The 16,258-nt window shown below is 37.6% G+C and overlaps 1 protein-coding gene across 1 annotated transcript in view; it reads left to right on the top strand.

Moving 5' to 3' along the window:
- The window catches only part of PDE10A (phosphodiesterase 10A), a 298,539-nt gene that overhangs the window by 174,818 nt on the left and 107,463 nt on the right, over positions 1-16,258 (top strand). The window contains 1 exon segment of the mRNA XM_057528096.1: positions 8,426-8,454. Within this exon segment, the coding sequence (XP_057384079.1) occupies positions 8,426-8,454 (29 nt within the window).

A 16,258-nucleotide genomic window follows, 5' to 3' on the forward strand; every position in this document is an offset into this window, starting at 1 on the left:
AACACATGAAAGGATGCTCAACATCACTAATCATTAGAGAAATGCAAGTCAAAACTACAGTGAGGTATCACCTCACACCAGTCAGAATGGCCATCATCAAAAAATCTACAAACAATAAATGCTGGAGAAGGTGTGGGGAAAAGGGAACACTCTTGCACCATTGGTGGGAATGTAAATTGATACAACCACTATGGAGAACAGTGTGGAGGTTCCTTAAAAAACTAAAAATTGAAATACCATATGACCCAGTAATCCCACTACTGGGCATATACCCTGAGAAAACCATAATTCAAAAAGAGTCATGTACCAAAATGTTCATTGCAGCTGTATTTACAATAGCCAGGACATGGAAGCCACCTAAGTTTCCGTCGACAGATGAATGGATAAAGAAGATGTGGCACATATATACAATGGAATATTACTCAGCCATAAAAAGGAACTAAATTGAGTTCTTTGTAGTGAGGTGGATGGACCTAGAGACTGTCATACAGAGTGAAGTAAGTCAGAAAGAGAAAAACAAATACCGTATGCTAACACATATATATGGAACCTAAAAAAATAAACAAACAAACTGGTTTTGAAGAACCTAAGGGCAGGACAGGAATAAAGACGCATATGTAGAGAATGGGCTTGAGGACACAGGGAGGGGGAAGGGTAAGCTGGGGCAAAGTGAGAGAGTGGCATGGACATATATACACTGCCAAACGTAAAACAGATAGCTAGTGGGAAGCAGCCGCATAGCACAGGGAGATCAGCTCGGTGCTTTGTGACCACCGAGAGTGGTGGGATAGGGAGGGTGGGAGGGAGACACAAGAAGGAGGAGATATGGGGATATATGTATATGAATAGGTGATTCACTTTGTTATATAGCATAAAGTAACACACCATTGTAAAGCAATTATACTCCAATGAAGATGTTAAAAGGAAAAAAAGATCTCTGTTGACATAGCAGTGTGTGATGTCCAAATTTCATGGAATCTTATATGCTCTAGAGAATTTGGGAAATCTAGAGGTGATCAATACATTCTGGGATTTTATCGCATCCTCAGAAAACTCCTAGACCATGTAGACTTTGATGCTAAGCCCTTTTCTGCTGATTATTTTTATAAATACGATAGGAAGGCCTTGGATTTCTCATATCCCCACATCCTCAATATTGAAGCATCATTATAAAGATATTTTTTTAAAGGCACAAAATATTGTAAGAGTTTTAGGAAGGTGCAATAATTTTTTATTTATAATTTTAATCTGTCTATCTATTATAATAAAATTTTAAGCTCCATAGCTGCTTCTAAATAGTTACTTAAATCTATGAATTTTGGAAGACATTATTGAATATAGAACTTCCCATGTTACAAGGTGAATAATTCTCCAAATGTTAACAGAGTTTACATTTAATTACTTTGGTTTCTTCTGTCAGAGTGATAGAATTGCTTCTCTATTTCAACAGCTCACATGTTATCAATTGAGAAACTAAGATCAGCTCTGCCATTAGCTTCTGGGAGAGATGTTGCTCAGGTTGCTAATGGTGAACCTTACAGTGAGTTACAGTTGCTCACGAACATGATACCAAACCAGAGTTCAAAGACACAGAATCCACACAGCTCCAGGACATTTAGAGATAGCTAAGTTCCATAATGCAACATATAGAAATGGAGAGAAACACATTAAGTGATTGTTTAATGATAACTTTGCTTATATATATTTATATATATGTATAAGGAAGGTACTTTGTAAGTTATTACATTATATATAGAAGACCACCTGCAATTCACACAATGCCTTTTTAAGCCATCACTTTTTATTTATAGAATTGGAAAGCTTCATGGACTAACTCTCACTAGGAATGGTCTCCTTCTGTTTATATAGAAATAAATGCAAAGAATAGACTACAATGGGGTGTGCTAGAAAATGTGATTCTGTAAGTTACTGAAAGTCATTACAGTCCTTCAGGGAAAAAAGATAATAATTTTTCCTGTTTTGTGATATAGCTTGTAAACTTATTATTTCCTCCCTCCCCCTTTTTGACCAAGACTACAATAAGTATATAGTTCTTTATACTTTCCAGTTATTTAGTGATTTGTAGATTATTTCATGTTTCCTCATCAGTAACTGCAAAATAGAGGGTTTATTGGCACAAATCAATTAATCTGGTACTTCAGGTCTTGATTACATGGCTCATATTCTTCCATAAATTCCTGGTTTTTAGCGTTAGAAAATTGAAGTAAGAAGGGTAACAAAAGTGAAGTGATTTGAGCACTATCTTTAATAGTTAGGCCACGAGATTTTAAACCATTGACAAAGGTAACAATCTCCTAATGTTTTACCACAATGTTGCTGTCTGTATGCAAAAGAATCATTATATCTTAATCATTTAAGAATCATTTTTTGAAATGCCTCCCCCCCGCCCCAGTAATGTAAAAGAAATATTAGATGTGGTCTCTTGTCTCCAAGAACTTGTATCCAGTGAAGAAGTTAAGTCATTCATATGTATATAGTTATCCACACAAAGCAGAATATAGTCAATGCCAGGTTGAATGCGGAGAAAGAAAACTGCAATTTATTGAGAGCCCGCTCTGTGCAAAAACTTTATGTACATTATCGCACTTGATCCTAGCACCTTCTGAAGTGACCTCATTTTATAAATATGAGATTACCAAGTTGGGAAGGTCAAGGAGCCCATGCATGGTTTGTAAGTGAAGCTGAGAGTTGAAGACAGATCTCTTTGGACTCTAAGCCTATCTTCTTTTTTAATGTACCATTCTGCTCTCCTCACAGGAAAGGAGTGTGTAAGAATTCTGAGGGAAGACATATAGTGGGCCTATGTGCTCTTGAGAGGACCTCAGAGACAAAATACAAATTGAGCTGAGTCTTGAAAGACTTCGATGTGTGGGAAGAGGGAGGAATCAACTTTGAGGAAACAGCAGGCACACTCATGTCTCAGTGTCTTTGCTCAGGCCGATTCCTCTGCCTGGAATGCTTTTCCCTTAGGTAGCTGCTTTTATAGCTCACGCCCTGGAGGAGGTCTTCTCTAACCACACTTTAATCTGCAGCCTGCCCCCAGCCATTCCCCCACTGCTTTCTCATCCTTCTTAACCTGGACTACTTTGTTACCACTTCCAGCTTGCTGTATAATGTAGTTATCTATCATGTTTATGGACCATCTCCTGCCTTTAGAATAAAGCTTCATGAGGACAGGGATTACTGTCTTTTTTTGTTCTCAGATATATTGTAGGCACCGAGAATAGTGCCAGGAACTTAGTCATTGAGTAGGTGCTCAAAAAATACTTGTTTGAAGGTATGAAGATTTTGAGTTAAGAGTGAGCAAAGCATATTTGGGGCTCTAGTAAGACCAGTTGACTCTGTTGTTACAGATTCCAGTTGGAAAAATAGAACCAAATTGTGAGGACTTGAATCCCAAGCAAAGGGATTAGTTTATTTTTGGTAGGAATCGGAGAGCTTTCTGAAGATTTTATTTTAAATAACGATGTATTGATTTAATGATATAAAAGTAATATCCTATTAACATTTTATTACATTTCCTTCATTTCCTTTCCTCATTTCCTTTTGAGGGCTTTCTGTTTCACCTGGTAAAATTGGCTTAATCAATAGGGAAATAAACTGTCTCACATATTAAGAAGGCTTTAGGTAAGGCAGTCTTCAAGATTGGCTGATTGAATTGGTTTGAAATGTCTCCAGAGATCCAGCTTTTCTCTCTTTCCTCTCCCCCAGCCTCCCTCTCCTTCAGCCCAATGCTCTGTGCCCGCCTCCCCTTCTCCTCTGTTGCCCTCGCTGAGTTACTCTTTGGGGTTGACTCCTCTCATGGCTACAAGGTGGCTTCTGCCACCAATTAGGGCCAAAGGCTGCCTTTTTGTTTTCTCTCAAAGCCGTGGAATTTAAGTCCTCCCCTTTGGTATGATTGGGCCAACTGAGACATTTATTCAGTATCTGGCACATATTAGACATTTGATAGATACTTGTGGATTGAGTCGGTAAGATTGCATTGTTAGAAGACACACAGCTGTCTTTAGACAAGCTCCACAGCTGTGCCGGAAACGGCTGGAGGAGGCCGAATAGAGCCACACCAGCTCCTAAGAGCTGGACGTGTGTATAGAAGATGGCTGGTTTATGAATTTTCACGGGAAATACGTATTTCCCACGAGGAGAAGACAAGTGTGCTCCACTTACGTTATCTGCAGAAACCGCAAGGCAAAGTGAGATGGATAATCTTGAAGGCCTGAGGTGCAGTGACATCTTTGCAATGATCCCCAAGTCCTCTATCTTCTGGTCACTGTCTCTCCTCTCTGGATACATAGTATCAATGCGTCACTTCTTAGGCTTCTTTTCTTATACTACAGGATGAGCACTGAAAGCCGAGAACTTAACCGTGGAAGATTTAGTCAAAATAACTGTATATTGTACTTCAAGGAAATGGTAATCAATCTAAAAAGTTTTCTTTTTAACAATATTAACACACATTTATACATGTATAAATTATACATGACCATAATTGTTTTCATTTCAGACTTGTAACATGATATACTGAAGAAAAAATAATTTGTAATTGAAACCAATTTGTGTGTCTATGTATATAATTTATAAAATGTGTATGTGTTTACATACACTTATAGATTAAATACATATACATATATTTTAACTTAACCAAATCATGGACAACTTTTCATGTCAATAAATAAACATAAACATTCATCATCATTTTTAGCAGCTGCAGTCTTGGATCATGTTGAATCTGTTTTCTTTATTGTAAAAAAAATTATTGTCTTTTAGTAGGAAGATTTTAAAAGATCAACAAAGAATAAAAATACTTAAGTATCATAAGAATCAATCAAAACTCTTTAATGCTTGGTTTTAAATGGCTATTTTTTAGATCTATAATAATTTATTACACTTATTTTGTTATTCTATTTGTTATTTTTCTTTATCACATTTTGTTTTTCTTTAATGGTATTCACTTTTGTCTATAGTTTTTATGGCTCAAATAGTAAGAAAATTTAATAATTTCTTATTGATCCTAAAGAATATGAGTTTTAGTGGAATTGTCTACTCTGCATTTCTGGAGCTCTTACTTCAAATCTAAACCCCAGAGTAAAGATGAATATTAGAAGCAGACACAGAACTTTAAATCAGTCATCATAATGTGAATTCCTTTAAGTTCTACTTATAAATTTGGATTCATTCCTGAAATCCCATTTCATATAAGAAATATCAAAATTGACCACAAAAAACAAAGTACAAATATGTGCGCAGCTATAAGGATTTATAAAATATTCAAAATTAAGTACTTGCTGAAAAGTGTATTTACTAAGAAATCCTCCAGGGGAGTTTTTGTTGCATGAGCGATTCTTCCTAAGGCTTTAAGAAATTATTTAAATGATGTTTACATTGAAGATGGTTTCTTTTTTTAAAAAAAAATAAATTTCTCTTTAACAAGCATCAATATTCCCTTTCTGAAATTATTTAAAATTTTTTCTTGCTTATTCTTCCCACTAGAATTTCAGCTCCTTGAGAACAGGGATAAATGCCTGGCACATAATGGATCCATAGTGCACATTTCTTGGATAAACAAATGTTTACAGAACCCTAATGCCACATAAAAATTAGTGTCTGCTGTTGCTAAATTTTTGTTGCTAATCTGATGCTCATGAGGGACTCAAAATCTGCCATCCGTGGCAATTTCCTTCTTTTCCATGATGGCCTGTCCATTTTTAAGTGAGCTTCATTCCTGAACCATGTGAAATGCCACTCCAACAGTTTAGCTGGGAGTACGTGTTGGAAGTGTACAGAGACGTTCCAGAGTTGTGGGTTCTTAGGAGTCATTCTAAGTTGTGGTCTCTTAACCTTACATTGAAAATGTTTTGTGGAAAAAATTATTTTTCAGTATCAAATTATACTGATAGGATGTTGTCTCACTTCAGGCTTATGAGGTGGCAAAAGAAGTCAGACACCTTGCCGAAAAGTAAGACAGCAAGTGACTGGCCATGTGGGCTTCTGGCCACAGTGCATGCTCTGAGCCAGTAGCCGTGCCACCTCCGCTATGCGGTCCTCGTGTCCTCTCCATTGTGGACGAGAAAGTGAATGGACTGTCTGCAACATGCTGAAACTTGCCTCGGGCAAGAGAGTTCAACAAAATGAAAATTCCAAGTATAGGAAGTAGGAAGGAAGCTTCCCTTATCCTAACAAATTCACTGGACCCATTCATTTCCTCAGCTAAAAGACCATGTTCCCTAAATGTAATGGACTTGACGTTCATTTAACAAAAATTGTTTGGCTTCTAAGTTGGAGGAAGAGATAGATGATATATTTCGAAATCTGTACATAAGGTGAAAAATCCAGAAATAAGTTATAGGTAGCATTTTTCTTTCAAATACTTTGTCCATAAAGCAAGAAAAAAGTTGGTTTTTATAAATACTTATCAGTAGAGTATCTTATGCACACTCGAGTTTGAGAAGCACTAAGCAAAACTAAAGGAGAAAGCAAAGGGGACATTTGTGTACAGATGTCTGGACATTCGAGCTCTTCTTCCTTTGAACTAACTTTCAGATCGTACTGATGACTGGAGAGTGGAAGGTTCCAAAGGGTCACAGCTTGAAAACTCCATTCAGTCCCACAGTAAACTTGTTCACACAGCTGCTGCTTTCCTTTGCGTGTTTTAATCAACCTTGAATTTTCAACCCTGCTCATTGAATTTCTTAGATAAAAATTTTAAAAAATTAAAAACATATATGCCTCTACAACTTCATGATCTGTTAATAAATTTGTTGTGATGATTAAATCGAAGAGTCCCATCTTCAGAGAGGTTTAGAAAAAAATAAGAGGTTAGGAGTTAAAGAATAAATGAAATGTTTCTGTGATGTGACTTCAGTGTATAAGGTAAAATAAATGTTTTTCCTATAACATGGTTACATTCTTAGGGAAATCAGATGCGATACTCAAACCATTATGGAACAATCATAAGAAAAATATATAAGCAAGTATGTATTAATACAGTAATACAAAAAAATAGAAACTGCTTATTGAACGCTTACTATCTGATAGTCCCAGGCTTGCTAATTTTGAAAAGGTTCCCAGGTAAAGGCAACATGCCACAAGTTTTGAAGTCTAATTTACTTTAAATTATGAAGCATCCAAGGGGCATGATAGATGGGATATTTTTGAAAGATAAACTGGGTGAGTGTGTGTGTGTGTGTGTGTGTGTGTGTGTGTAGGCATGATTGCCAGGGCAGATATTGGATTCAGGGATCAGCTTAGAGGTTACTGGTTGATAGGTGATTTGGAACTAGACTTAATGTTATTTGTGGAAATGGATGGTAAGCAGTAAATCTGAGAAAGATCAGAAAAAAGAGGAAACAAAAAGACTCAGTGGTTTAGTTAATAAGAATATTGAAGGAGAAAGAAGAATCACAGCCCTGTCTGGACTTGTGAACTTTGTCAGTGTTAAGATAGGTTAGGCTGTGCTTTTTGGTAATGTAGAATACGTTAGAAATTTGGTGTGTTAAGTGTGTGCTGGTGGTGGTAGTTAGAGAGGGTTTGGTTGCTAAGCAAGACACAAGATAGCAACAGCATGAAATTAAAGGCTGCCTCCCAGTGAGCAGTCTGGACAGGCCCAGCTCCAATCACCCTTCCTCTGGAAGGGCCATATCAACACCTTTTCTCCGGGTCAGAACCAGTTACCAGGCATGGGATAGTCTTAACCAGTGGGCCTAAAGCGGAGTCTTGGACAGTTTGTTTCTTGTACCCTGCTGGTGGACACAGGCCTATTCTTGCCATGTAGCCAGATTCGTGGGGAGAGCCCTTCAGAGGGCCTCAACTAGACCAGATCAGTCCATCAGTCTGATTTTACTAGCAAAGAATGCTGACATGCTGGTACAAACCACCCCGCCAACTCCTGGGATCCATGGTACAAAGCAGCACTATTAATAGGTGTGTTTCATGCCTTCACCAGGGCGCCATGCAGGCCCATGTCTTATTTCAGCAAATTAGAAATGCTGGAAATACCCTCGCGGCACAAGTGTCAGTGACCATTTGAGATATTCATGTGGGTTGTGTCATTTAGAATATCGCAAATATTACAAACCCTTTTCTCGGTACGTGTATTTGATAAACCACAGTGTAGCCATGTTTGCAGGCACTACCATTTTAGAATCTCTGAAAAGGTAATCTTGAAAATGACTGGCAAACTGTTGTGTTATTTCATTTCCCTCCAAAATTAACACGTACATCTAGCTCTAAACTTACTGTTTAACTTTTATTTTACAGAGGTTTAAAACCAAATTCCTAGATTTCACAAGCGGAGGCATTGCAAATAGCCTTCTAGTTTATTGAGCGTGAATGACATGTTCTATATTTCAGAAACTACTCAGACTTTCTAATTGTATTTTTTCTCCCTTCCTTCTCCATCCCCCAGATGAATCATCTCCTAAGGAAGTCAGCAGGGTAAGTAATGTGAATATCATTTTTGTTACCACAATATAGGAAATAAATTCTTTTGTATATTTTCAGTGCTCTAGCGTGTTTAAGTGTTAGAAAAATAATTACAAAAACTGAGTGCCCTCTCCAAAGTATCACTCATCAGTATGGAGTAAAGCCAGTGAGGAGAGAGGTGTGAAATTGGAGGCCTCAAACTGAATACAGCTAACAGATGCGTTCCGTTTGGCCTGCACATGCTTATGGAGTTTTCTGAATTTGTTGCCAACATTTAGATATTGAGAGAGTGCATATTAAGATCGGATTTCTGGCTTCTCTTGAAAAACCGTAAGATAAGGCAGCACTGACACCGAGTTCCCATGTGGCGACGGTCTGCTCAGGCCGCTTCCTCACCGTCCCCTGCTCAGTGGCTTTGCACGTGTGCTACAGGGCTAACACTGCCTTCAAGTTCATGCACCTTCTTTCTGGGAGAACAAAAGGTGACTACTCGTGAATTGAAGACGTGATATTCTTCAGTACTTTTAGAAATACTAAATGCACCGTTCTCACGTTCAAGAGAAATACTTAGTGTTAAAGTTATGAGACTTAACAAAATTAAAAGCTTATGGGGTATGAGTATCGAGAGCATTTTAGCATGCCATGTTTAATGCTACAAAATTATAATTCTGTAATTACATATGAAAAAGAATCTTAACTATATATCCTGTTTACAGATAAAGATCTTAAAATGTGGATTCAATGTTGAAAGTAATCAGAATTGTATCTGATGCAACCTTATGTAAGAGATCACTCTTTATCATAAGATATAAACTGAAGTACTGTTATCAGGATCACATATATAGATATATTCCTTTATTTTTGATTATCTGTAGAAAGGAATCTTTAAAATGACCAGGGCCATTGCTGGAGACTGGGCAGAATTCCCTCTGTCCCCAGCAACCTAACAGACTCTTAAGGTTTCTATAAGTCTCAGGGTTTTCCTGGGTACATGCACTATTAACTTCACATATACAGGGTTCACAGCTGCAAAGTTCCCAAGACTGAGTGCTTCAAGGTATATCAGGGGGCAGAGAGATCAGCCTGGAATTTTTACAGCTACTGAGAGCAGCAGAAATGGCTGAAAAGCCATGTTTGAGGATAAAAGAAGATTCTCACACATGGACCTAGGCAGTCATAAGATACTGGGGTGTCGATATTGGCAAAGCTACTATCTCAGATCTCTGAGATAGTACCAGGTGTTTATAAATCCAGGACAGTAGGAAAAAAAACTACAACTTACTCATCAGTATTCTTGTTTTAGAATAACTTTAGTTTATAGGGAATCCCTGACCTCAATTTAACCTTTATAGCCCTCAGAGGATTTTAGACATGGTTGTTGTTTTTGAGGGAAGTGGGAAAAGAGATGCCCAAAGAGGTGGTTTCCACCCACCCATGCGTTTTCCTTACACCCTGTTCTGTTGACAGCAAAGATCAGAGCTGTCCTTCTGACACCTTGCTTATTTCAATATATTAACTCTATTCACCTGTTTGGTGGAACTCTCCCTTCGCCTCCAGGGTCCCCCAATTTAAAGATTTTGTACCATAGTGTCTGTCATAAATGATTTTGTTATTGCAGCTCACTCTTTCAATTATAAGCCAGGTTCTATTTGGGGAGAACGGCTATATAGACAAGGAGTAGACTTTTTAATTGAATGCGTTTCTATATATTTTAGTTATGCAAAATATCGCCACAAGACATCTTGGATTCAGATTGCCACCTACTTCTTACTATGCCAGTGCCTTCTTCCGGGTGAAGAGAGAAGAGATGCAGATAATACCACACACTATCTTTAAACCCATTAGAAATGATGATAAACTATACATAGTCATTTTTTCTTTGCTATTATTTTGTAAAATTCTTTTACTTTATGCCAAATTTGGAGAAAATGCAATTCCAGGTGAGAAATGCTAAATATATGAACTGATAACCTAGAATAGTATCAGTTGCCAGGATCTTTAAAAGTTGTTTTTTTTTTTTTTCTGAATATACCCCAGATCTTGGTCAGTTCCGATACATAGAATTTGCATTATAAAATAGTATACCAATGTTTTAAGTTAAAATTAAGATTTAGAAATACTAGTGCAAACTTTTGGTCGATGGTGACGGGCCACAGGGCACACCCATTGTCAAAAGCACGCTCTTTAGTGATGCAGATTCTTACCCCTCCAGGCAGTTCTGATTATCGTGACATACTTTCTCACCTAGCGCCAAACGACCTCTCTTTAATTGCCATCTACTAGTATTGTTCTGACTTTTGTAGCAACTCAAAAAAGACTATACCCCCTACTCCATATGAGAGCTCTTTAATTAGAGGGATTGTGTTCTTTCTTTCCCAGTGAGACATGCTCACTTAAAATAATTTTTTTCCCGTGGGCCTCCTTAGGGTCTGGGTTGACATTCTCTGGACAAAGTATGCATTATTAATCTATTTTTTAGAAGGTGGAGGCAATGCCATGACATTATAGACCAATTGTGGCTTGACCCTGATAAGACGAGGTAGGCCAGGTAGCCCTCGGAAACTATGTATCTGTAATAGAGTTTAGGGAGAATTCGCTTTTCCAAGACACTATAGGACGTTTCTGGTTATTGATCCAGAAATGGAAGATATTTTTTCCATGAAGTCAAGTCAGATCTATTAGTCCTGAGCCCTTTCTCCGTCCCCTCTTTCTTCCTCTCTTTCTCCTTCCATCCCTCCCTCTCTCCATGTCCTCCTCCTTCCCTGCCATTCCATAGACAAATATTTCTTGGGCACTTATATGCCAGGCACTGTTCTAGGTTTTAGGGATACAGTGCAAAGCAGTATTCCAGTTATCATAGTATGGAAGATGGTGGTGGAGACAGTTGAAAGTTTTTTTTTAATTTATATATTTCAGGCAGTGATAAATATTATGATAAGTACATAGAAGAATAAAGCAGAATGAGCTGATAGAGAGTGATGGTGGATTAGGAGTGGACTTAACTGTAGAGACAAAGCCAGGACAGAGGATGTGGTGCTAGGGGTGTGAGTGTGCAGCCAGGGATGGCTTACCAGGGTAATTGAGGAAATATTATGGGAGATGAAGGAGGGAACCATGCTGAGAACTGCGGGAAGAACACTTCAGGCAGATGGCACGGCAAGTGCAAGGGCCCAGAGGCAGGAAGGTTCACGTTACAGAAGGAGGTCATCTGGGCCAGAACTGAACGAGTGCAGGAAAGAGCCCTGGTCAGAGAGGTTGAGGTAGGAGTGGATCTAGAGGGATGTGGTATCTGTCATATCTGTGTCATTTGTTTTCATCTAGTCAGCAAAGTTAATCTTTTATTTTACTATTATTGTTGTTGTTGTTGTTAAGTGGCTCCAGCTTCTGACAGGAAGAGAGAGAGAAAACAAGACAAGAAGAGTATTTGGGTGCTGAGTGCTAGAATATGACAAATTTAGCCAGGTCTAGAATTATTGGGTACCGTCTTTGTCCCTCAAAATGCTGTAGATATGTTTCATTATATTCTAATTTTTATATAGCAGTTTTTAGTCTGATGAAATATGTCCTGAGGAAAAACACTGATTCGAGGCTACTTGGTCAAAGGACACAAATATTTTATAACAATTAATATACATTGTTAAGTTGGTTTATCAAATTATTGTTCCAATTTAAGGTTTCATTTTAACCCAATTTAATTAGCAATTATATCTCTTCTTGTGTAAATGGCATGCCATTATTTTAATATTTTTATTTAAAGCAGATAAACATATTGCCATATGTTAACTATGTTTCTTTTTGTGTGAATTGCATCTCTATGTCTTTTGCGTGTGATACATTCAAAAGAACTTCTCTGGTATAATGTAAATCACACTTAGATTTGAATTTCTACTTTGCCACTCTTCATCTGGGTGACCTTTTAAAAAAATAACTTTTAAAAGGCTCAAATGTAAAATGGGGACAAAATCTACCAAACCTAAGTATGCAGCCATAATAGGATGAAAATTTATATTCTAATATTATTTTTAGAACACCAAAAATAAACTTTTTAAAAGCAGAGGGAATTAATGAAAAGAAATTAATGGCCCACAATTTAAAATACAGGCTTGATTAATAATGAAAAAGATATTTTCTTAAATAGATCAATAAAATAGGCTGTGTTTGGCAATCTATTCAAGAAATAAGAAAATAACAAATATTAAGGAATGTGAAAGGAAAGATAACTATAGTACAGGCAACAGGGCGATTATTAATAATTTAATAAGGAATAGTAGATACTAATGCATTTGAAAAATTAGATGTAATGGGAAATTTTAAATTATTAAAATTGATTGAAAAAGAGTTAAGAAACCTAAATATATTGTTAACCAATGAAAAAAACTGAAAAGTTAGTAAAAGACCCCCTATAATGGCATGATACCCAAAAGCTTTTGCTGGATAATTCCACCAAACATAAAAAAGGAGAAAATTCCTACATAATATAAAGTATGTATTTCCAAAGCTAAGAAAATAACTTATCTCACTCAAGACAGAATTTTATTCCTAAAACAAAAATTAGAGCATTATACAAAATAGAAAAAGTATTGACCAGTTTTACTAGTGCAAACATAAGTGCAGAAATCTTAATAAATTCAGCAGCACTTTCATTGCCAAGGGTGGTGTCAGGTAGAAGGCTAGTGCAGTAATCCTGGTAAGAGATGAAGATGGCTTGGACCCGGCTGATGATGATGGAGGTGGGGAGAAGTGTTTGGATTTGGTAGACTGAATTCTACGTATATTTGGAAGGTAGAGTGAACAAGAACTGCCGATTAATCAGATGTCTGGTATAAAAAAAGACAAGAAAGAGAAATGATTGCATCGAGGTTTTGCCTGAGCAGATGGAAGGGTGAGTTGCTATTACTTAGATGAGAGTGTTTGCCAGAGGGGCAGGTCAAGGTGTGTGTGGAGGAGGGGGAAACAGAGGTCACTACTGGGTGCTTAGTCTTAGATGTGCTAAGTCTGAGATACCTAGTAGATTTCTAAATAGAGATGTTAAGAAGTTGGCTGAATATTTGAGTCTGGAGTATAGGGAAATGATCTGAATTAGAGATGTAAATCTGAGAAGGCTTAATAATATGGATGAGTTAAGAATCATCAGCATGTAGGGTGGTATGTAAAGTGGTGAGGCTGGACGAGATCACCTAGGAAGTGCGTGTGGTTTGAGAAGAGAGGATAAAAGCCAAAGGCCAGCCCTGGCACAGAACGTTTAGAAGTCTGAGATGGGAGGAAGACCTACAGAGACTGAAAAGAGGTGTCCAAGGGGCAAGACGAGGACCAGGAGTGTATGCATCCTGGCAAGGAGGAGAAATTCTGTCAAGACAGAGAGAATAATCACTGGTGTGTTAAACGCTGCCTGTATTTCAAGGGTCATGAAGCCTGAGAGTTTACAACTGGATTTGGCAGTGTGGAGTCATTGGTGACTTCAGTAAGAGCTGTTTCACTGGAGAGATGAGGTTGAGTTTGAGAGAGAGAGAGAGAGGGAGGGAGAGGGAGAGGGAGGGAGATGGAGAGGAAGAAGAGAAATTGTAGGCAGCAAATATAGACAATTGTTTTACGGAGTCTTGCCTTAAAAGAGAGAAGAGAAATAGGGTGGTAGCTAAATAGGGAGTTGAGATATTTTTCTTGAGATATAATTGACACATAATCTTTCGTTAGTTTCAGGTGTACGACATAATGATTCAATATATGTGCATAGTGTGAAATTATCATCACAATAGGTCTAAATTGTCCATCACCACACATAGTTATAAGTGTCTTTTTCCTTGTGGTGAGAACTGTAAGATTTACTCCCTTTAGCAAGTTTCAAATATCCAATACAGTCTTATTGATTATAGTCACGATGCTGTGCATTATATCCCCAGAACTTATTTATTTTATAACTGAAAGTTTGTATCTTTTGACCACTCTCCACCCCTGAGATATTTTCTTTTTAAAATGTTTGGTTTGTCTTTTTAAAAATGGGATAAATGACAACAGAAATGTACTAATGGAAATAATCCAGTAGAGAGAAAAAACGTGATGATTTGGGACAGTGGGGCAAGTTGGTTGCTGCACAGTCCTTGAGTGCTCAAGGGGCCTCACCCACCTTCGGCAGCCTCCCCAGTACCCATCAAGTCTTTTCCTTCGCAACTAATTCCCATTTACTCACTTTCAATTTCTTTTTATACCATATCAGTCTTAAAAAGAATTTTTAATTGGTTATCAGAAAACAAATATAACCAAAGAAACAAAATAGAGGAAGAAACAGAAGAGGAGAAATAAAAATTGGAATAGTCAGTACTTTTCTATGAATAAGCAGGCTGTTAACTTCCAGTTATGTGAAACTGAACCAAAGTAGGTTGCTTCACTTATGTAAAGTTGACCTTAAAAATAAAAGACAGTTATTTTACCAGCAAGGTATGTTTTTTTCAGGAGTAGCAAAGAATTGCAGTTTGGGATAAGAATGTTATAGCAAAGACTATAAGCAAGTCCAGACAAAGAAGAGGAATGGTCTTTTACAGAGGAAAAGGGGAAGTTTGGAGGGGTTCTTAATAAGCAAGGAGTCCACTGGAGGAAACAGGGAGTTCAGAGTGTAGTGTCTTTTCATTGGCTGAGTTGTGACAGTCTCTTGTTGGCTGGGCTGTGCCTGGGCGGGGTGAAGATTTTCTTTTCTTCTACTGGGTAGTTAGGCAGTAAGCAGCCTTCTCCCAGGTGGAGATGCAAGGTAGTCTCTTCCTGTTTGGGGTCTGCATGAGAGTTCCCCCTTCTGCCCTTAACTGACTCCAATTTAAATAAGGTATCCTTTATTTATTTTTACATCTTTTAGGGAAGGATACCAATCAATTATTCTTAAGGACAAAGTTTTTATTATCATTACTAAATTTCATAAAAGCGCAAATCTGTTTATATAATCTTACATCCATCTTTAGTAAGTTTCAAAGACATACTGTTAAGATGTGGTTCACTGTTCAGTAAGTGAAGGTGATATACAAACAGCGAGAGTAGGTAGACACATGGTAGAATTATCTGGAGTAATTTTTCATGTTACCTATACCCCGCCTCCAGTTGATAATCACGGGGCTCATGTGCTGTGGCCCAAGGATAGAAGTTAGAATGTGTGGAGAAGCAGACAGAAAGCATGTCTTCTAAAATCTCCCTATATATAATTTCCTCTAATCAGGCTTTGGCTAAGAGGTGGGGTTTGGACAGTTGAATATGATACTTAGAAACAAGGCCCTAGAGGACAGGCAGGTCACCGTCCCATTGATTATCAGCATATCTGTGGGACGGAGAAGCCAGAGCAGGCAGAGATGTAACGTTCCTATCAGGTAAAGTGGAATTCTGGCATTTTGAATTTTAAATATCAAAGAGCCCAACAAGTATTTCTCGCCCTGATGGAAAATCACCCACTTTCCTGAGGAATACTGGCTGGAAGCCTGCAAGCAGAGTCTGTGTTTTCCATATCACACAGGTCAAAATAGCTTCAGGCACTCCAACTTGAGTTTTGTGGAAACCCAAAAGAAAATTTCTTATAAAGCATGGCATTGTTTGTTTTAGCTAAATTTCATTTCACAGGCTTTGCCGCTAGTTATTAACTATAGCCATAGAAACCTGTGTGGAGTATCAGTTCTAAGCACCTCGGTTTCCTGAGAGAATTAGTTGCAAAATATTTCCCTATGTAACTGAATGCATCAATCTGCTATACGAAAATATTTCATTCTATTTACATACTGGAAAACGGTGGCCAAAGATAGTGATTTTTGTTTGCTTGTACTAAGGATGAAACCCATAATCTTAACAG

The sequence above is a fragment of the Balaenoptera acutorostrata genome, chromosome 14, assembly GCF_949987535.1.
Source record: "Balaenoptera acutorostrata chromosome 14, mBalAcu1.1, whole genome shotgun sequence".
NCBI lineage: Eukaryota > Metazoa > Chordata > Mammalia > Artiodactyla > Balaenopteridae > Balaenoptera > Balaenoptera acutorostrata.